Here is a 24,354-nt window from a genome sequence, read left to right on the forward strand (position 1 = left end):
TAACTCTTGTACTCCTCAGTCGTCAGTTCCTGGATGTGCTCCTCGACGAGTTCGTTCACGTCTCTCTCTTCCACCTCTATTTTTATTTATTTATTTATTTATTTATTTAGTACAGGTGATGATACAATGACACATGTAGATAAAAAATACTTTGACTGCCCAACTAGGAGGAATTCCCGTTTTAGGACAGTCAAAATTGAGTTAGTATTCATGCACGCATACATATTTTGTAAGAACAAAAACAAAAAAGGAAAAAAAGAAAAGTAATATAATATATACATAACTAAAAAAAATATATATATATAACTAAAAAATAATGATACATTAAAAAGAAAAATATTATAATAAAAGATTAAAAGCAAAAAGTTATAAAGTTAACTGATGTTAACTTGTTGTTTGGTTTGTTTTTTTGTTTTCTTAATGTGTTTGATATTTTGTTTGTTTTATTTTTGGAAAAGTGTGAGTTCACACTCTTTTCTCCCTAATTGGTGAAGCCAGACAGTGATCGATTTACGAAGAGCACCTTTGCTTTCCTTTTTCCATGCATCAGGTATAAAGTTGTAAAGTTTTGGGCCTAGGAATGAAAAATGTCTTTGAGCAAGTGAAGTTTTGGTTGTGGGTGGTACGATTGGATTCCTCCGTGAGTGTCGGGTGTCGTGACAGTGGTCGATAGATGGGTAGAGATGACGTTTTTTATGAGTGTTCAAAATTATTTTCCTCATGTATAATTGTCTGACATCTAGAACTCGTAACTCTTCAAATAGTGAATCGCTGTGGTACCTAAAAGGTTTTTTCATGATTACCCTTAGTAAGGATTTTTGGGCCTTTGCTAAGTGGTCTAAAACCATTTTTGCGCATCCACCCCAGCCTAATGATGCATAATCTAATAGTGACCCACACACAGCGTTGTAAATGAGTCTTAAATCTTTTAGACATAGGATATTTCTAATTGGCATAAAGATATGCGTCAGCTTTCTAACCTTAGTAGTCACAAGGTCTATATGTCCGTCCCATCTAAGATGTTTGTCGATAACAATACCGAGATATTTTATACTGTTCACGCATTCTAATTGATAGCAATTACAGATAGTTGATTCGATGCATTTATGTATGAAAATATTGTATAATTCTTTGGGTTGGCCCGCTTCTGTCGCACTGAATCGTATAAATTTTGTTTTTTCTGAATTAAGAGTCAAAAGATTATAATCTAACCAATATTTAAGCTGGTTAATACCGTCTTCTGCTTTGTTGTGTACAGCATTCCAGTTTCTTCCTTCAAATATTAAGACAGTATCATCCGCAAATGTTATGATGTGATTGGAGAGATTACTGTTACATAAATCATTTATATAAATACTGAACAGAAGTGGTCCTAGGGTACTCCCTTGCGGTACACCAAATTCTATAAGGGCGGGATCGCTAACTGTATCATTAATTTTAACTTTTTGGTATCTGTTCGCTAAGTAACTATCCATCCATTTGAATAGCTGTCCCTGAACGCCGATGGCCTGTAGTTTTTTCAGAAGTATTTTATGCGAGATGGTATCAAAAGCTTTTGCCAGATCAAGGAAGAGAGCGACGGACTTAACTCCCTGGTCAATATTATTGGAAATAATATCAGTCAGTTTAGCAATAGCATCTTCTGTTCCTAAACCAGGTCGAAAGCCAAATTGGTTCTTGGAAAGGATCTTATGATTTTCTAGGTAGAGACTAAGACGATTTTTGACGATTTTCTCAATAATTTTTGAGATTGAATTTAGTAGAGATATAGGCCGATAATTTTGTATATCCGATTTGTCTCCATTTTTGTGAATCAGTATGACAATTGATTCTTTTAAGTGGTTCGGAAATATGCCTGATTTGAAACTAAGATTACAGATAAATGCAATAGTACTAGCTATAAGTGGTTTCAACACTTTTAGCAAATTTGTTGACACTTTATCTGACCCACAAGCATTTGATGTCTTGAGTTCATCTATCATTTTCATTACTTCATTAGTCGTAGTTTGAATTTCATCTGATTTACAATTATAAACAGTTGAAGGTATGTTGGCTAGATCGGATTCAGTTTTCTTACATTTATCGAGTATTTTGTTAGCGAGTGAAGCTCCTACGGAAGTAAAATAATGATTTGCAAAATTAGCCATCCCCTTGGGGTCAGCAGTGTTTGTGTTTTTAGTGTCTAATGATTGTATGAATGACGACTTATTATTTTTTGTTTTGGTGATTTTTCGAAATATATCCCAGAAACGTTTCGGAGTTAATGTGTTTTCATATATATATTGTTTGTAGAATTTTTCTTTTGTTGTTTTAATTAATTTTTTGCACAAGTTCCTATATTTCTTAAATTGTTCTTGTAGTAAAATATTATCTAGTTGCCTTTTCGCAATTTTGTGGAGTTGGTTTCGTCTGTGAATAGATTTGACAAGGCCAGGGGAGATCCATGGCATGAGTTTAAATTGTTTGTTTGGGATACATTTGTTGACAGTGTTATTAGATATGTAGAATTGCAATTTCTTAATAAATTCGTCCATTGCTTGGTTAGTGTCAGTCTGATCTAGTACGTTATGCCACTTTTCTGTACGTAGCTCCTCGAGCAGGCTGCTGTAATTTATTCTAGAAATATATTTGTTTTTAGCAGCAGAGGAGGGCTTATTTCTTAGACCGAGCGCCGTGGTATAATGGTCTGAAATTGTTGTGTGTATGACAAACGAGTCTATGAACTTAATATTTTTAATGTTAATGTGATCTAAGCAGGATTTGCTCGTGCCTTGTACTCTAGTGGGGGTGTTAATTGTTGGAGTGAAACCGTTTTCGCTCAGAAAACATAAATAATCATCGCATTGACGGTGATTGTCTAAGATTATATTGACATTTAGGTCTCCAATGATTATTTGATGTTCTGAGTTGTTTGTGCTGTTAATGATGGAATGTAGTGAATTAAGAAAGGTATCAATATTGTTGAAAGATGGTGATCTATAAATTGCAAATATGCACACATTTTTGTTAAGTACTATTTTTAGACAATTTGCTTGTGATAAAGCGAGCTCGTCAACTTGAGCTTGTATTTCGTTCCTGACATAGATAACAATTCCACTGGATTTGTTTATTTTTATAGATGTGTGGTATTCAGTGTAATTTTGTATTTCTTTGGAGGTATAGTATTCATTGATCCAGCACTCAGTCAAAACTAATATGTCAAATGTGAATTTAAGTTGATCAAGAAATATGAGAAGATCATCAATATTGGTAATACTTCGTATATTCTGGTGTACAATTTTTAGACTGTACGATTCCCAACAGTATTTATTTATGTCTTTAGGATTATCAACTACATAATTATTGCATGTGAGCATAGATTCATCGGGAATTTCAAAAGAATGTTGGATCATTTTTAGAGTAAGTTATCTGTAAGTAAACCCACACGGTAATATTAATTTGGGATGGTAAATTTATGTTTTTGATGTGTGAACAAAGAGTACATAAGTTTGGTTGCTCAGTTATTGAAATAAAATAATATACATAACTTATTGTAATACATAAATTGTGAGAAAACATTAGCCATTTCATGTTCTTCGAATGGTACAAATAAAAATTGCAATTGGTATTAGTGGTGAATTGAGGGTTAGCTAGTAATTTCTTATAATAAGGAAGTAAAGTAGTGGGGTCAGAGAGACACAATGATGTAGTTGTAAATTTGTCATATAAGAATTTCCTGATAATGTGTGGGTAATATAAATGCACCACGATGTTAATAATTAAATTATTAATTGAAATGTCTGACATCGTGCTTATTTGGGGATTGAACAATGCAATATTGTAGTATTTTTTTGAAAGGAATAGAAATATCATGAAATATAGGAACACTCTGATTAACATTTTGAAAAGGGATACAGGTAGTATGGGTATGATTGCATTTGTGAGTCATAGTGAAAGTAAGATATTCTCAGAGGTGATATGTATAGCTCTCGATTCCGTGGTTTGGCGTATATATACTCTTCCCGCTTTTACCCATACGAATGCAAATTTTTTATCAATAGCCGTCTTCTTCGCTAGGTAAAGTAGGCGTTTATTTGTTGAAGTCAGGTGTTCCGATATATATACCGGCGTGCGCGGTCCGGAGAGTCCTATTGAGGTCGTGTTGAGTTTGTCTTCCTTAGTCACAGCATTCATATTGTACCTTTTTACATCGTTTAAAAAGACATCTCTTACGTGAACGTGCTTAAACCGCACAATTATAGGTCTGGTTTTTTGGGGGATTGTCTTACCCGGAGACCTATAGCTGGTCTCAATGTCATTTTTCGTAGTGTTTGTTTTTATTTCTTGATTTATGTTAAATAAAATATTTGCCAAATTCTCACCTTCAACCTCCGGTATACCTCTTATTTCGGCGGCAAAATTTTTTTGTTGCCGATCTTGATCGTCGATCTTTAATTCGAGCATAGATAGTTTTGCCTCGAGTTCTGTGTTTTTTTTTTGAACGGAGTCTATGCTTTGTAGTTTTATCAGAGATTTTTTAAAGTCTTCTTCAAATCCCTCCATTTTGCTATTAAAGAATGTTAGCGAGGCCTTGAAGTCCTTGAATTCATCGAACATTTCGTATAATTTCGTCTGGACATTCTTGAATCCCTGTAGCTCAGTCTTGATTTGACGTAATTCATGTGTGATTAGGTCGAGCTGTGTTTCACCTACTCTAGTGGTGCTGGCCGCTGGGGTCTCCTTACTGGAAATGGAAGTAGAACGCGCCGTACTGCGCGTTTCCGTCTTGCAGCCAGTGCATTTGGTATTATTGCGTTTTTCTTGGGAGAGTTTTCGGTAATGACATTCACTTACGCCACCGCAGGCGAAATGTAGACTCTCCTTGCAGGAGGAGCACCAGAACATTGATTCCCTCGTGAGTATGGGTTCCGGGCACTTGCTGCAGGTGGTGCTCTCCATATTGCAGGGAGTTATTATGTATTACAATGAACAATCGACACAGAAACTGAGTTGTAAAAAAATTATATTTTAGTATTACAGTTTTGAAGGATTTGTATTAGAATATTATATTTAGTTTATTTTGTTGTTAGATTTAATATCACATTTATTTTTAAAATTATAGTATATATTTGATTTAGTATTGGATTTATTTTGTATGATTTATTGGATTGCCATCTGTTGGACAGTAAGTAAATCAAACTTCACAACGTAAACAATAAAAAAGAAATGTTTACTCTGGGTTTCGAACTCACGTCCCAGGAAGGTAGATCGGAATGTGTCGGCGCCTCTCACCACGCTGCCAAGTACCGATACACAATTAGTGTGATTTATTCCAATATAACTGGTAGACTTGCGAAATAGTCGTACAAAAGGTCTAAATTGTGGTTTAGTTGTTTGACACTTATATAACGACTGTTTTTTTGAAAAATAAATCATGAAATACACGTTCGCGCACAACGGGTTCACTGGTTTAGTAGTAATTATTTTTAATGTTTGTTATTTAGATTCTAGACCCATGGATTTCCCCAGAGACACAATCTCCTCCTCTACTGACATACCGGGTTCCAATTCTTCGTAGATCCTTTCAGCTACAGCTTCAGGCCACAGCTTTTTCCAAGCAGATATCAAGGTCCTCGTTGTAATACCCAGCCAGGCTTGATCGATCAAATCGCGATATTAAAGTGGTCCTTCCAGAACTCTCGAAGGGTGAGGTTTGTGTTCTCCGTCACTTCAAAGCAGCGCCGAAACAGATGCTTGGTGTATAGCTTCTTAAAATTAGAAATCACCTGCTGATCCATGGGCTGCAGGATAGGAGTGGTGTTGGGTGGTAGGTAGAGAACCTTTATAAATTTGAACTCCTCGAGGATGTCATCTTCGAGGTTTGGTGGATGAGAAGGGCTTGCACGGGTAGGTTTTTTTCCTGTAGATATTTCTTAACAAAAGGGCCGAAAACCAGGTTTACCCACTATCTAACTGATTCACTGGCCGTGGTGGGCGTGGCCACGCACGCGCTCTACCGACCGCCCTGCTAAACCGAACTCGTATCTCGAATTTCGCTCGTAACTCAAAGCAAAAAATCACTTGCTCGCCGGCTCGTATCTCGAAAAACTCGTATGTTGGGGCACTCGTATGTCGAGGTACCACTGTATATGTATTTAAAAAACAATATCTTCTTTTATACGCAGATTTTTTTTGTTGATTTTATCTATCAATATTGAATAATTCTTAAAATTGGAATATGAGGTGAGGGTCGGCCCTGAACCAAACAGATATGTATGAAATATATAAATATGATTGAAAATAATTAGGTCTCGTGGTGGAGTGTTGTCTTGGTAAGAGGGAGGTCCTAGGATCGATCCCCAGGTACGACTAACTGGAAACTGGTGTCTTTTCTGTTTCGGGTTGCGTTTGGATTAATAAATATTCATCTTCTTCTGAAATAGTATTTGATGTTCACAACCTTAATATATTTCATAAATCGATTTTTTTTTTTAATTTAATTTATTTATAACACTTTGTAAAACATATTATGGGCGGGCTTAATTCAGGACAGCATCTTCTACCGATCAACCCGACTTCTTTGTAATATATATTATGGGCGGGCTTAATGCCGGGCAGCACTTTCTACCGATCAAGCCAACTTCTTTTATGATAAGTTTATATAAGTACAGCTCAGCAGCACTGGAAACAAAGGAAACGTGTGTCCTCCCTCCTATACCATGGGTATCTTCAAGACTAAGGACTTTTGCCTAAGGAAGGACCCTCCACACAGATAGACAGAGATGACATAGAACCTTAGGACATTCATTTTCCCCGGGCCTCCAGGGTGGAGTTAATGTTAAAAAAAGTTTTTAATGAGTTTTTATTATTCACAATGTACATTTGTTACGTATAATTTTTTTTATAAAATTAGCGACCGGTTTCGACACGTCCGTGTCATTAACTAGCTATTAGTTTTAAAATAGCTAGTTAATGACACGGACGTGTCGAAACCGGTCGTTAATTTTATAAAAAAATTTATACGTAACAAATGTACATTGTGAATAATAAAAACTCATTAAAAACAAAAAATGTCTAGAAATTGTTACATAGTGAATGCCAAAGAAATACAAAAAATTAAAAAAAGTTCGGTGCGCCACTTTCTAGGTTTTCAGTTTGTACCAATAGCGGTGTGCATGGTTTTTTTTACAAAAATTTCATTAGTATGTGCACAACTGATACTGAAAAAAAATTACAATACATTTTATGATTTCTGATGTATTATAAATTGTTAAATTCTGTTAAATGTTCACTTCTTTTCTCTCTGTGTACTTTGTTTTGTTGTTTATATTTCTTTTAATGTATTTATTGTTGTTTATATTTTTAATCCATATGTTTACAAATCACACGGAGAAAACTTCCCGATAGAAAATATTGACAATTTATTAAGAATCTCTTCAAATAATTTGTATTCCTGTTAAAATCGGGATTTTAGGCCATTAACGGATGTATTGATAGGTCCTCTGATAAACTTTAAGTAAATTACCAATGTTTTGTCACGATGTCCGAACACATGTTGATAAATATGAAAAATCAAAATACAAAACATTTTTGCGTTTCGTCATGTTATTAAAGTGGATGAACATGTGTTCCAATTTTATTCTGAATTTATCAGGAAGCGGTTTGCAGTCTAGATTTCTACAGTATTACCAATATTAATTTTAATTAATTTTTAATAAATCAGTGTTACATATTTTCCTCTGTGTATACAAAATAACTAATTCCATTGCTTACCATGAAACGTTAACGGGTAGGGAATTCCGTGTATCAAGCTTCTGCAAATGTTAATCGAATTCCTCGTATTTTATAAATAAATAAAAATAAATTTAAAAAATATTATATCACATTAAGATTTATATTTTTATCGGCTTGAAAAATTACTGGATTTTCCGCATTTAAAAATAATCATCCTTTAGGCACGTCTTGTGTGAACCTTAAACATAAATTTATTAATATTTGCCACTCAAGCCGATGCTGCATTTACAAAATAAAGGCCTTGAGCTAGAGCTCTGGTGACTCTTTTGGGTATTTGGTTTTGGATTCGGCCACGCTCATTAAGAAAATCATACCTTCGAATACTAAGGCATGTACCATGTCGCGTAACATTTGGAATCGGGCTGCTAGCAATAACACTTCTTATGCAGATGGGAATGGGGCTTAAATTCCCGCTTAACACCAGCCGCCTGTTTTGATTTATGGAAGAAGAAAACTTCACCAATAATCGATTGTAATAAGACGATCATTTTAAAAAGAACTTGATATGCCAAATTAAACAATAAAATCATAACCAAAAAAGAGTTTGTAAGTATGTCATTTTGAACTTTAAAGCAGTTTGCATAGGCCTGATTTTTCTGGGCCTATAAAAAGACTTAATAATATGTTCTACCCTCAGTATTTAATTAAAATATTTCTAAGCGATGTTTTCGATTGAAATTTTCAAACCAAACCAAACAATTTTGCACTTATACGTAGTGCTTCGCCTTTATATGGAAACATATAAACTGCTTACTGTGGTTTAAAACCTATAGTGGTACGCCACTACTCGAGTCGGACGGTGTCGGGTACTACTTAAGATTCAGTGCCAAGCGCTAAGGTACCTATGCCGTCATAGAATTTTCTGGACACTCCGGCCGTTGCCTAGATGTCAAGCCGGACGGTACCCAAAATTACCGCGCTATTCCTACAGCCATTGGGCGACACCTACAATCTTCAGCGTTACGGGCGGCAACATATTGTAGGGATAGTAACTAGAATGTTCGGGAACGTTCTTAAGCTGGCTCTACACTCGCGCGCGAAGTCGCGCCGTGAATTCACGCCGTGAATATACGCCGCGATCCGCGCGTGAACTGTGTCCATCCACACTCGCAAAGCTTCAGTCTTGTTCGCGACTTTAAACCGCAAACCCTTTGTCGCGGGCCAAAAAACCGACAAAAATCGGGGAATGGCGCGAAGCGCGAATGCGAAGATTGCGAAGACGTGAACAAGATCCACACTCGCGTTTCGCGGCCTTCGCGGCCGTTCGCGCCGCGAGTGTAGAGCGCGCTTTAGGTGCAACTTGAATCGCATTGCAACCGACTAGCAAACACCGTAGGTACTGCCCATCTACCTACCCACTGGATGATTCTCGATGCATTCGTACCTTATATAAGCGATAGCGGGAAGGTACTCAGTCAGTCTACTACTTGCATATCTTTGACGCGCTAATCAAAACTACTTAATCCTTTCGCATCGCAATTACTTAAATCATCCTTGCTGTGTCTGTTGTGATTGTTTACTTGTGTGATAAATAAAATATTGTTCAAATTTATTCGAGGTTGTTTTATCTCGGCAACAGAATAAATCGATTATAAAATATTACATAGTTTAATTTTTAACACCCAACAAATCTTCAACCTTTGCAACAAGCAAATTAATTCATCTATCCTTCATCGTTTATCCCATATGTTAGAGATGTATAAAATATCGAAATTTAAAAATTTTCAAATGAATTGCAACTTAAATTTAGACAGCCGTTTTAGGCCTAGAACTATGAGACCTAAATATGAGTAACCAACGTTTGACTGAATACAAAGTTAAAGCGAGTCGTAAACTAAGCAACCATTCTTAAACAAATTTCTATCTAAGCTCTAGCAAGTTATTATTTAGTAGTTACTACTTTTGGCTAAATTTATTAGTTCAAAAGTTTCGTCGCTTTTTGACAGATTAATTTAATGGAGTTTGGAAAACTGATTAAGGAGTAGGAACTTTGTAAGGTGAATAGATGTCTAAGGTGTGAACAATAGAGAAGAGTAGAAGATTAAACCATCTGAAGCTCAAAAGTAAGAACACTAATTTAAGCCATGGTTTAAGTGTATCAACTGAAAGTTATATACCTTAATGAAACAGATAAGAAAGATGAATCTGCTAAGCCGAATGGTAACATAACTTCATATACATCATATTTATATTTTCATTCTTCTGTTCAAGGGATATTATGGTTCACAACTGTATTCAAAAACCTATTGTCATATTCCATATGTAATTGACAAAAACTTAATGTTGGATTCCATACATAACTGACAAAAACCTATTCTCGGATTCCATATGTAACTGACAAAAATTCATCACACAATCGCGCCATAACTAGACCTCTTAATCTACCTTCCCCTCACTCCCCGCCTCAACATATCTTTTAATAAAATAACATATTTTATTTAATATCAGCAGAAAGTTCATAATTGGCAAAGATTATATTCTTAATATGAGATGTAAGTTTTTTTTAAAGATTTGATGTCAACTTAACAAAAAAATAAATAAAAAGAAAACGTAGATCACAAACACGACACCAGTTTTAGTAAAAATGAAGGAATGTCCATTCCAAAGATAACTAATAAATATGGCTACCGAACATTCGCTAATCTTGTACCTTCCGTATTAAATAAGATGCCAACGAATGTAAAAAGCGAATGCACCGCTGAATTAATACTGCCCAATGCTTCTTTTGTTGTCATTTATTTTTTATTTTTCGTACATTTGTTACTAAAATTTTGTTTATTTTTGTCTACCTGTCTCGAAACAACAGTGTCATTAACTTTTCTTTTTTGGGTTTAAATTTAATGTTATTATTATATTAAGTTTACATGTATGTATTTTTTTAAATGTTGTAATTATAAAGCTGCACATCTTGATACAAGAAAGCCCTAGTCACTAGTGAGATGTGCAAAGTATGTTTTTTTATGTCAAAAATGTTTTTTGAAATGTCAATAAATCAAGATTTTAAAAAAATAATCAAGAGCTATTAAAATAACCCTATGAGTCATCGTTTGGGAATAACTAACATAAACACCTTCAGTCAAATTTAAACATTACAGTAATTGGGAAAACTTACTTACTTACTTACTGGGGTAGTAACCATTAATAATTTCTAACATTTTACTCAGAAATCAATTGGGAAATCAGTAATTAAAATTAAAATACCTATCTAGAAATTATATAAATGTATCGTCTGTAAGTGGGGTACCCACAGTTTGATAATGCCTTCAGAAGGCGAAACAGCTGTCACGCGTAATAATAACTACACAGTAGAACTTGTTTAAAAAATAAACTGTTTTTATTAATAATATTATTGAATATATAAAAAAAATATATATATATTATTGTGAAATTCACCATCTGACAAACTGCTTTGGCAGTTTAGCGGGTGCTCGTAATGAAGAATAATAAAAATTAATAAAAATATATATTTATTGAAATACGGCCCCACATCCCGAATTTCTACTGACGTATAACACATGTACTTACCTAGAACAATATGTTTGAAGCTTTTGAAAAAAAGTTATTTTTTAAGATAATATCTATTTATCAATTATTTATTGAAACTGTAATGACATGAAATTCCCTCAATAGAAAAATATCGCAAAGTATGCTCCGAAAATTATTGAAAACACATCTGGTTCTGTTATTCAATATGTTACAGGAATGAAAAAAAAACGTGTTTCTTTACATGCTACAAGACATTTTTCGAGAGATGTTTGATAAATAAGTCGCGTTTTTATTAAATATTTTCACAACAGTTGCTTAGGTATATTAATTATAATCGCTATTTAATGTTTTGACGCTCCCTCTATCATTCGTAGGTATTTATATATCTCCCTTTCAAACCATCTTCAGTAATCTGTTTACTTTTGAACGCTTACTACAGAGCCTTAAGGCACTGCATACCTAATTTCTACTGAATTATAACAAGTTTCTCCTTCACTCTGTAAGTTTTTAAGTTTCCAAAAAGATATATGTTATTTTTGAAGATAATATCCATAAATTTGCTATGCCGAAACGATAATTACATTAAATTCCGTCGATAGAAAAAATTAGCAAAATAAGCTCCGAAAATTATTTAAAACACGTTTTGATCTGTTATTTAATGTGTTTTAGGCATGAAAAAATTCACAGTGTAACTTTAAATGCAACTAAAGCATTTGTCTAGAAATTTTTTCTCTATTTCAAACGAGTCGTGTTTTATTAAATATTTTCACAATTTTCGCTTAATTTTTTTTTTTTTTTTAATATTAGCGTGCTCCCTCTAACATTCGTATATACATATCTCCCTTTCAAACCATCTTTTGAACGCTTACTACAGGGCCTTAAGAGGAATGACTGCTTGGTCTTTTTCATACAAAACTTAAGCAGGACTAAAAAATTATTATTTTTTAAAATTAAACGGTGTATCAAATATTTAGTACGGATACGGGATACCTACATGTTTCAAATTATAAAAAAGGCATGAAAAATATTTATCATAGTATTAGAGGCAACTTAGACATTTTTTACATTAGCTCCACACAAGAGGCTCTGGGGAAAAAAGTTGCCATCTTTTGGATGCTGTGTGGACTAAACAGTCTAAACACCCTTTATTTCATCATTTCATTATTTCTTCATGGGGAAAAAAGTTGACATCTTTGGGGATGCTGTGTGGATTAAACACCCTTTATTTCATCATTTAAAACACAAATAAATAAAGTTGCACATATCCAAACTAGATATTTACTAAAAAAAATTATTAAATTAAGTATTTTGGACTCAAAACCTAATTAAAATTAAAATTTAAAGCTGTGCAACGATTCAAAAACATTTTTGTATTTACCGTACGTCTCTTCTGTTTTCAAATTTAAGAGAAAATATTTATTAAATTGAAGTACCTACGTAGCAACTTTCCCAGTTTTACCACTTTCCTGAAGATAAACAAGAAATGAAATGAACATTTTAAAGCTTTGCAGCCCACTGCGTAGACATTAAAAAAACGATCCAAAACCGCGGATAAATTTAGTTTTTTTAAAATATTTCGTTTTCAATACAAATTTCGGTAAAAGAAGTTTTAACTAATTTAGTAGAATAAATTATTATTAGCAATAATTCTCGCCTAAAATATCCATACAAATTGAAAATATCTCGCGATTATTGCTTATAAAAATTTGTTATCCTATGTGCCGTGCATATAAAACCTTGACTTATAAAAATTAGTTTATCATTAAAAAATAATAATATTTGACAAGTCAAAATATTTCACCAACAAATGTAGATATAATATGTCTCGACGCCATCTAGTGGGAAATTCAGTACCTACTAACAAAGCCTTTCCTACAAAAATATTAAGTTGATTGTTTTCAGAAGAAAAAATAATTATTTGGCGGGTTGGGAATAAGCCGACATAGCTTAGTGGTTTAGAGCACCTGACCGGCAATAAAAAGGTGTGGGTTCAATTCCCGTCGGCGGCATGTATTTTTTGAATTTGATGATTTGAATTTGAATCTCATGAATTTGTTATCCTTTGTGCCGTACATGAAAACTTTGTCTTATAAATATTAGTTTATCATTGAAAGATAATTTAGTAGAAGATAAAATTTCCTACAATTTTTTCGACCATTTCTTCTATTTTTATAAATAGGTATCGAGATAAAATGCATGTAAGTTTGAAAAAACAAGTCGAATACACGGAGAAAAAATACTTATATTGAATATTGCTAATTTATTAAGAATTTCTTCAAATTATTCGCAATCCGGTTAAAAACGGGATTGCAGGCTTTTAACGAATGGATTAATAGGTTTCCCAATAAACTTTAAGTAATATAGAACGTATCATCACGATGTCGGAACACGTGTTCCTAACAATGTGAATATTTCCGCATTTCGTCATTACATATTATCAAGGCAAAGGCAGATGCAGGTGCGTGAACACGTATTAAGATATTTAATTTTACTAAAAGTTTATCAGGAAAAGGCCTGCAATGCCGTTTTTCACCGGAATAACAATAATTTGAAGAGATTTTTAATAAATTAGCTAACTAACTAACTAACCATCACGCCGTTTCCCCGCAAGGGTAGGCAGAGAGGACGGACCGCCAAACAACTCGGTCTTGGCACACACTTCTTGCAAAAAAAAATTAGCAATACTCAACTTTCTCCGTGTAGGTTTGGTTTTTCGCGAATTTCTAAGTAAAACATTCTGCATTATAGGAAAAGCATTCTTATATAAAATGGTCATGAAAAAGTACTTAAGTACAGGGAGGGGCAAAAGTAATCACCCGATGTTCTTTTGCTGTAATTTTTTTTATGATAAAATTTGGTACTGCTTGTTATTCCGCGTTTTTGCAGAGTAAACCGATTCATTTCTTGTTGATTTGTATTCTGCATTTGTTTACTTCAAATGTCAAAACCGAATTGACATTTGACGCCATTTGCCAAAGTTATAGCATTTTCCAATAGGGTGATTACTTTTGCCCCACCCTGTATAAATAAACAAAATAATAACAAACCTCCACAAGCTTGACCACATTGGGGTGGTCCAGTTTTTTCAGGACCGCTATCTCCCGCCTCACCAGGTCCAGGGGGTCCGGCGGAGGGCGCCCCTTGCGCAGGGGCGGAGCCCTACCGAACAGCCCCGCCTTACGGAGGAGTTTACGTTTTGAGAGGATTTTCATGGCCTGGAAATAATTAAATGGGATTAGATTACATATTTTGGAAACAAAAATTTGTACATATTTTAGGTTAGAAAACACGTTTCCTGGGTAATTTAATTATTTTTGTAAGTAAATACCCCATAGGTTCCCAACTGCCCCCAAACGTCTGGAGCCAGTGAGACTATGGCCACCTCAATTTGGGTACGTTGTGAGGCTGAAGGTAAGGGAGAGGGAGGGGAGGGAAAGGAGTCGAGGAAGAGGAAGGTGGGGGATTACCTTGCTATTCAGATCCGGTCATCAAACACGGCTAAAGCCATTTTAAGCACGGTTTCAATTTTTAATGGTGGCCTTACACCAGGGCGATACTGAGAGTATCTTTCGCTCTGAAACGTGCAGAAATTGTACTATATATTATTTTAAATTAATGAATTGTGAAACAACACTAATTCATCACATAAAATCTACTTGCGAACGCCGGGATCAACCCGCGACCTTCGAATTGCTATTCGAAGATCTTACCCCTCGACTACGGAAACTTGAAACAATGTATGTATCTTATTTCCAATAAAAATTTTGATAGAATTGGGGAAAAAATCTTTTAAACAATAAACAGATTAAAAATATACATATGGCAAGAGCAAATTAAAACTATCTATATAACAATAATATATCCATCATATAATAATTTTAACAGAATGATCAAAAATAAATAAAGAAAAACAACACGATGAAAATAAGAAAAAAAATAACACAACACAGAGTAATGTTAAGCAATTAACTTTGTGATTAAATTTTTTTCTCATATGCATTTAGTAAATTGACCTGAGGATAAATGGAACACTGTCCCACACGAAACTTACGTATAGACCCCGATTAGTTTTAAATATCACGCTTAGCCTTGTTATTTAATAAACGTATATAAATGTTTAAATCTGTTAACCCGCATCACTCTGGCGGGGTGCTGTCAGCACCCCACGCATTTTTATGTAAAAATGAATAATAATTTGTCTAGTTACGAGTCCGCGCGTCTCAGTACCTTCAAGTGACCTTTAAACCCGTCGACACGGGGAGGGAGGGGCAGTGTGGCGAGAGCGCTCGCAACGTGAGGACGTGTCAAAGTTTGCGTGGGGTGGTCACGACACCTCGCGAGTGCTCGTGTTATACTTTTTCGGAGGTTAATAGGTTTGTTACGATAAATAAGAATGTTTTATTTGATTTTGTTATTTAACCCTTATATTTATGATTTTCAATGAGTAAGTTTATGTTAAAAACTAAAAAGTTTTTTTTTTGGTTTTTTGAGGAGAGATCTTAATATTATGACTAAAAAGGCTGATTATTATAATGTTTTGTAGAACAGTAATAAAGTTAATATATAAAATTAACGTTTTTTATTTACATACGTCGTACAACACTAACTAGTAAAATGCTGGTATAATTCTTAGTAATAGATACGCAGATGTGGCAGATCTATTTAATTGCACGCAAGGTAGGTACAAGAGGGCTATGCTATCAAATCTTTTCAATCAATATTAATTTAAATTAATTCTACCTTATTTGCACTATAGAAACTTATGTACTTGTATCTCTTGTTTACTTACTCTCTAATGTCATTTCACAATCAAATGCCACATATATTTGTAATTCTTTTCTTTAAAATATTTCTACGTTTTTAACTGTGACATGTTATCATTGTTTATGGTATATTCATACCGTTGATATTAAATAAATAAATAATTCCATTAACTGATACTACATTTATAAAAATATACTTTGAGTATGTGGGGTGGCCACAACACCCCGAGAGTGCTCACGAGGCTTAAAACCGCGCAAGCGATCGAGGGTTAATATGGAATATTTTTACGTTTCAAGTGTGATTATTTAAAATACTATTTATCTTCACTTCTTAACATTGTCAACTATTGGTGGAGAGACATAAGATCTAATAAACTTTTTCTTATATTCTTTGTTTAGCAAATCATTTACTAGCTGACATGTACCCGGCTTTGCTGAGGGTTATCCTTAAAAGATAGACACATATCATTGCAACTTGTCTGTAGACCTTTTTAAGATATACAATTCTGTAGTACATTGTTTCGATCAAAGATATTAGAAGAACGAGATGTGCTATAAGCAGTTCATACTGTGTGGAATTGTTTTGCCCAGTGTCGCCGGTTTTGTTCACCAATACTACTGCACACCTTCGCTTACGCTAAGGTATCCGCACTAATACATAGATCAGATTTCTGTGCGTACACGTCCCGATAGTATTCAAAGTACCCTAATTAGGTAGTACTCCGCCTACGGTCCGGCGGCCAACATAGCATATCTCGTTCTTCTAATATCTTTGGTTTCGATGTATCTCATAAGGTTTAGCCAGTGTTAGCAATGTAGTCCCCGAAAATATATTTTTACGACTTGATTTCAAAACATCGACTTTTCTCTACTTTCTACAAACATAATATGCATATATTATGTACATAAACCTTTCGAGAGAAGTTCTCTCAATGATAATGAAAACCCTATCATAATCTGTTTCATAGTTTAGAAGAACTAAGCGCCCAAACAGACAGACACGGGTAGCGACTTTGTTTTATACTATTTAGAGATTTTTAATTTTTTTATTTAATTTTATTTTTTTATTTTATTTATTATTTTATTGAATAAATAGTTAATACATATCAACAAACAAGTCCTGCTAAGCCAATTGAATTGGCTTGTCAACAGGTGCTTAAAGTTTAGTTTCATATACATTTTTATAAGTTATAATTTACATATCTACTTATATCTACAGAATCAACAATTTTTTCATACAATTTTTCATTCATATTAAAGTAAATATTTTTTTTCCGATAGCCAATTTTTCACCATATATTTAACCTTATTCATAGATTTACATTGCTTTATAGTGTCAGGTAATAAATTAAATATCTTCGGTATGTTGAATTCAAACATTCTCTGTCCGTATTTATTATTAAATTTCGGAACTATTAACCCGTCATTGTGCGTGAATCTAGTACTGTATTTATGTTCTAATTTTTCTTTATGCTGCGGGGTAAATATATACTGAATTATGATTTTTTGCCATAGAATAGCCTTAACAGGTAAAATTTTGGCACTTCACAAACAGCAACCGTGTATTATGTCTCTGTTTAAAAATATTAGGGACGACTAGTAATTTTACAATTGCGTTTTGTACAACTTGGACTTGTTTCAGATTGGTTATAGTAGTATTTCCACATATGGTTAATCCATATCTTATAAAATTTATTTATTTAAATTATTTATTATTTAAATAAATATGTATTCCGATAAACTTTTTATGATTCTTAGCCCTTTTGAAAAAATTGGAATTCTCGTTGGTTAGCGCTGCGTTCATGAAAATGAAATCAGACTATCAATTCGCTATTATCGCTTCGGTCTTTTTATTACAGTCGTAAATTTTGGTTTATTACGATAATCTTGAAGATTCTAATAAAATATGGTAACAATGCCTCTGAATTCTTGCACATTGTTATTTTTGGGTAAACATCGTAAAGTAGCATAGAAGTATAGAATATACGGAAACTGCAAATTCCACATTGACCCAGATTCATAATACAGAAAATGCGAAAAGGGAAAAACAAAATACATTATATACACGTTTTAGTTTTGGTACAGATATTTTAATTATATTTTAGATAGTCACGGGTTAAAAACCCGGCGTGCGCAAGTAAATTTTATTTAATTATTGAAGATAATATTATCAATTTTTAAATGAAAATCAGAAAAAATACGGTCGCATCTAGGACGTTAACACTTGAAAAAACCCTAAAAAATGCTAATATTATCTTCAATAACTAAATATAACAATTGGAGGTTTTGCTCATTAAGTTATTCCAAAAAATATATCATATCGGACTTGCAAAAAAGTCAATTGATGTCACACAATAAAAAAACAGGATATATTTATTCATGACACCATCTATATTACATTTAGTTTGAGACGAATGTTGCGATCGTACATAAAAATAGCAGCCAATAAAAGATGATGTTGGTAGTTCTTATTTGAAGTATGATACAGTTAAATATGACCAAAGAATATAGGGTCCCATTAGCTCTGTAATTAAGTCGTGGTTTTTTTAACAGTAACATTGTATGTACAGTCGTAAATTAAGGAAGAAGTTGGAAACGCCCGAGCGAATAGCGAGGCATTGCGGGGTTCATTTGTATAACTATAATAATAAAGCTTGTAAACATTTACATTACTTTTTTGTTGTTTGTTTTTGGGGTTTTATGCCGTGTTGCGCTAACTCCTTCTTTAGCCGACGTTTCGGACAGCGTTGCAGTGTCCATCATCAGGGCAGATCCGGTAGATCTAAAGATGTGTAATTGTTGGTTGTCGAGTTTGTGCTTATTTACTTGGAAGCGATACCGTGCCGCCAGCTTCAATCCACTACGAGCCTGTAGGTATTACAGTACAAGGAAACTGAAATTTAAGTGAAAGCACAATATTTACGTTAGCCTGGGGCCCGTCCAAGTGCGAAATGCCAACGGAAGTGGCGACATCTTGTGGCGAAAGAAGGAGTTAGCGCAACACGGCATAACACCCCAAAAACAAACAACAAAAATGCTTTTGGCCGTGAAAATCTAAAAACTTACATTTACATTACTTATTTTTACACAACCATTTCTGTAAAACTGTTGTTTAATTTTACCGGTAGTGCACCGCACAAAAGTCCGAACTGCTACCACACGTCTAGAGCCACTGAGGCTATGGCATTCCCAATTGGGGTATGTCATGCGGCTGAAATGTAGCGGAAAGGGGAAAGAGATGGGGGAAGAGGAAGGAGGAGGTGTACTTGGCTAATCAGATCTGATCACCAAACACAGCTGAGCCGTTTCAAGCAACGTTTCAATTCACAATGTTGGTCTCACACAAAGATATTAGAAGAACGAGATGTGCTATGAGCAGTTCGTACTGAGTGGAATTGTTTTGCCGAGTGTCGCCGGTTTTGTTCACCAATACTACTGCACACCTTCGCTTACGCTAAGGTATCCGCACTAATACATAGAACAGATTTCTGTGCGTACACGTCCCGATACCGTTCAAAGTACCCTAATTAGGTAGTACTCCGGCTACGGTCCGGCGGCCAACATAGCATATCTCGTTCTTCTAATATCTTTGGTCTCACACAAGGGCGATACTGCGGATATCTTTCACTCTGTGCCACAAATATACTAACTACATATTATTTTTAGTACGTAATTTTTGAAATAACGGCAGGAACATTTGAACCCGCAATCTCCAACTTGAGAGCCTACCCCTTGACCACTGAGGCCGTCAAAATTAAAGGGAAGCCGGTAAAATTAAAGAAGCAACAAATTCCGTATTTTTACAATTACTGACACATTTTCATCACCGGCCCCAGGCACCTACCACCATTTTCATTTTCCATTTTCGCGTAATTAAAAACGAGTAGTGAAACATCAATCATCTCCCCTTAATATGGCTGTCAGAAGTTTGTGAATGGAGGCGGTAAACGTAACCAGGTGATCTGGGCGCCATAGGCCAGAGGAAATAGAAAATAAATTCAATGGACTGGAAGAAAACCAAACAAAAGTTCGGCAATTGTAACTCTGTTATTTATAAAAATACATTAATTTCGATTCACGCTTGGTATTGTTTTGTCAGTTATGCTGTACATGAGAACATGTGATGAAGGAGTTTCCTGAGTAAGTACTGTAGCAGTATTTTTACCAATATTAATAATACCCTAAAAGGGAACTCAATGTTACATGTGGGTAGAATATTGTGGGCACCAGTTAAATAAAACTCTAATAACAACTTTATCATTTATTATATAAACTGAGACTCCATATAATAGCATTAATACTCAAGGCGTGTCGAGTTAGAAATTTACCTCGATAGATGACATAAAATGCAAGTCCTGACAGTTTAATTTAAGAACGGATAAAATGATGCTCTAAAGAATTTACAGGGCGCCAGCTCAGAATCATATAATTCTGAACAAATTTATATAAATTATGAAAGTAATCCCTAAAGACACTAATGAATAAAAGTCAATCTCAATTTGGAAGGCATCTTACGTAAAATCCTAAGTCCGCCAAGGCCAGCAAGCTTCAACCTCCGTCCCGTGTCCCCGAGAATCTCGCCACAACTCACGGAACAAATTAAAACCATACACTGCGCTCTTCACACCCGTAGCTCGCAAATCAAAACGGCAACTTGAGAATCCTGTCAGCCGCTTTCGGTAGGAACTAAAAAACAAGACTGCTACAGTACTTAGTAATAATGTTTCTCTAACTAACTAATAAATTAATCATCACGCCGTTTCAACAACTCGGTCTTGGCACACACTCCTTGCCTCATTCACACTCACACATCGTCTCATACATGCTCTTCTATTATTCTGACTCTAGGTATGGCTCGACTCAAGTATCTGATTCACTTGATCGCGCCACGTCTTCTTATACCATTCAAATTTGCGTCATATATTCTTTGTTCATTCGCTCTACATGCCCAAACCATCTAACCGTATTTTTCTTAATCTTATTCACTACGCTTAGATCAGCTTTGCATTCTTGGAGGATCTCCATATATCTTACACGATCATACACGCCTCAGGGATCTCATTTCTACATCATTAAATTTACTTTGTCATACACAAGGTTAGTACCAGCACTCCATTGTGGACTGCCTGCTTCGCTTCTTTGAACAGTTTTTTGTTAGCGCCAACCGCTTTTAGTCCTCTATTAATGGAGTTACCTAAATTTACTATTCTTTCAATACCTCTATCTACCTTCCCATCTCTTGTAAACATACTACCAAAATGCACAAACTCATCCACCTGCATCTAATCATCATTCTTCTACTAAAGCAAAATTGAAAAATAACAGAAATTATAACAGAACCAAATTGATGATGGATTATAGGTCAAATGCAAGTGCACACGCAGAAAAATTGCTGATTCAAAATATTGTTAATTTATTAAGATTAACTTTAAATTATACAAAATCCAGTTAAAAACGGGATCGCAGACTCTTATGGAATTAATTGATAGATATAATAAACTTTTAGTAAAATATCAATGAATTGTCATGATCTCGGAACACGTGTTAATAAAAATCCAAACATTTTCGCATTTCGTTATTATATATTATCTATTATATATAAAATCTGGAACTTATTCACACTAAAGCACTGCTATCAGTGACTATCATTAAAAAATATTTTTCATTCTCTGTTATACATTTTGGTTTTGCGGGTTCAACTTATATAGCAGCGCAAAAAAGATATTTTTATGAATTGTACATCAAAAGTTATTCATACAGGGTCTGGGGGTAAAGTCCCCCCGAAGTTAGTTCACTTTACACCGGACACCCTGTATACTCAATTCATTATTGAATTTTTATTTTTTTTTGATGTTTCTTTATTCATAAAAATTTAAATGATTCCAGTTTTTTGTTTTCTACATCCACCATACTAGGCACATGACCGTATTATGCCATATTACTTTAGATTACAATGTTAAGATGTTAGGATTTACAGAAATAAGAGAGAGAAAAAAAATGTAAATATAAAAATAAGAAGAAACATATGAATATAATGGAATAAAAGAGCAGTTCATTTAATTTAATGACACGAGCATTCTTTGCAATAGTTCCTTCACTTTACCAATAGCCAATTCTGAATATTTTTTATATAAAGATTTTTTTTTTTTTTTTAATTTTTTTTTTTTTTAATTTTTTTTATTTTTATGTGACACCTCACAAGAGTGTCCCCGCCTGTGCAGTGTACAGACAGGGGAACTGTGTCACCACCCGGTTGTGAGGCGGAATAAGGTAGGGGCTGTAGGAAGGGATTTGTTAATGCGGGCCTTGAAGAGGCTCGGATTAAAGGAGGGAGGAAAAACAGATGCCGGTAGCTCGTTCCACATACGAGCCGACTTACACAAAAACGAGTCGTAAAAACGGCCCATTCTCATGAAGCCAACGTCAACCGTGAACGGGTGTTCAGTTCGTGTCCGTCGAGTTTCGCGCACGTGCACCGATGCATCAGGAATCAATGCTGCTAGCTCCTTGGAGCAGGCTCCATTGAAATACCTGTAGAACAGACACAGCATGCCTACATTGCGTCTATGCATTAGAGAAGGCAATCGGTCTGTTAACAACGGGTTGTCAATCAGACGGATCGCTCTCCTTTGCACAGATTTAAGCAGGTTTATCAAGTATTTTGGGGCACCAGCCCAAAGGTGGCTCCCAAATTTAATAGTTGGGCGGACTTGAGACTTGTACAGAGTCAGCAGCTGGTCACTGTTGAAGAATCTCCTAGCCCTGTACAAGACGCCCAACTTTTTGGAGGCCTGATTTACTCGTGCTTCTATGGATCCCCGATACTTGAGCCGGTCTGATAGTAACTCCAAGCATTTCAATGGAGTCTTTATTGGGGAGAGTGCTCCCATCAAATTGCACCAGACAGTCATTGATCTTCCTCTTTGCCGAAATCAGACATGTTCCCACTTTGCCGAAATCAAAGATGTTCAGATTCCGATTTTCTGGTATCTATATTGAGTGAATTGAATATTTTGGGAGCAATATAAGAAAATTGTCTCTGGGCAAATACTGTTTTTGTTGGAGGAATTACACATTTTAGGTGTGACGAGTAACGCGAATGAATATTTTGTTGTGTTTTTTTGATAATATTTTTTTCCATATGTATATTAGAATATGCTTAATGTATAATTGACGAATATCTAGGATTATAATTTTTTTGAAATTTATTCATATATTGTTTGACCTTTGTATAGTGTTTTTAATAAGGACAATTTTATAGATAAATCACTAAATTTAATATTATGTGTTACTGCTTTTTCATACAGCTGTTATATTTTATTTAATAGCTCCAAAAAGAGTTGATCAACTTTTGCTTCTAAGATTGAGTACCGTTGAGTGTTTTATCAGTCTCCGTTCATTTGGCAGTCTATTCTAAGCTTTAGAGTTTGATGATACGAAACCGCAGTCCCCGAACTTAGTATTTGGTTTGCGCTTAACTAACTAACTAACTAACCATCACGCCGTTTCCCCGCAGGGGTAGGCAGAGAGGACGGACCGCCAAACAACTCGGTCTTGGCACACACTTCTTGCCTCATTCACATTCATACATCGTCTCATACATACTCTTCTATTATTCTGACTCTTGACATGGCCCGACTCTAGTATCTGATTCACTTGATCGTGCCATGTCTTCCTCGGGCGTCCCCGACTTCTGCTACCATTCGCATTTGCATCATATATCCTCCTTACACTCCTATCTTCGCTCATTCGCTCTACATGCCCAAACCATCTAAGCGTCCCTTTCTTAATCTTACTCATTACGCTTACATCAGCCTTGCACTCTTTGCGGATCTCCACATTCCTCACACGATCAAACATGGTTTTACCACACATACGCCTCAGGGATCTCATTTCAACAGCATTCAATCTACTTTCATCCTTTCTTTGCCAGTTCCATGCCTCACTTCCATACATCAAGGTAGGTACCAGCACTCCGTTGTGGACTGCTAACTTCGCTTCTTTGGACAGTTTTTTGTTAGCGCCAACGGCGTTCAGTCCTCCATTAACGGAATTACCTGCATTAACCCTTCTTTCAATATCTCTGTCAGCCTTCCCATCTCTCGTAAACATACTTCCTAAATACACAAACTCATCCACCTGCTCCAAGTATTCCTCATTCACAATTATATTGCACACTGTTTTCGTACTCTCTCTTTCAAACACCATTACTTTAGACTTACTTACATTCATCATTAACTCATTCTTCATGCATACTTCGTTCATCCTAGACACGAGAGACTGTAGATCTTCTATACTATTAGCAATCAGCACCGCATCATCAGCATACAAC

At 34.9% G+C, this 24,354-nt stretch overlaps 1 protein-coding gene across 5 annotated transcripts in view; it reads right to left on the bottom strand.

Annotated features, from left to right (window-relative positions):
- LOC149412846 (calcium/calmodulin-dependent protein kinase kinase 1) overlaps nucleotides 1-24,354 on the bottom strand; it is a 561,749-nt gene that overhangs the window by 58,169 nt on the left and 479,226 nt on the right. For all 5 annotated transcript variants that reach the window (XM_089645632.1, XM_089645633.1, XM_089645631.1 and 2 more), the window contains one exon: nucleotides 14,307-14,474. In XM_089645632.1, coding sequence (XP_089501758.1) covers nucleotides 14,307-14,474 — 168 coding nt within the window. The remainder of the gene's footprint in view (nucleotides 1-14,306; nucleotides 14,475-24,354) is intronic.

The sequence above is a fragment of the Hesperophylax consimilis genome, chromosome 22 (assembly GCF_061612785.1).
Source record: "Hesperophylax consimilis isolate HC1 chromosome 22, BYU_Hcon_1.0, whole genome shotgun sequence".
In the NCBI taxonomy this organism is placed as follows: Eukaryota; Metazoa; Arthropoda; class Insecta; order Trichoptera; family Limnephilidae; genus Hesperophylax; species Hesperophylax consimilis.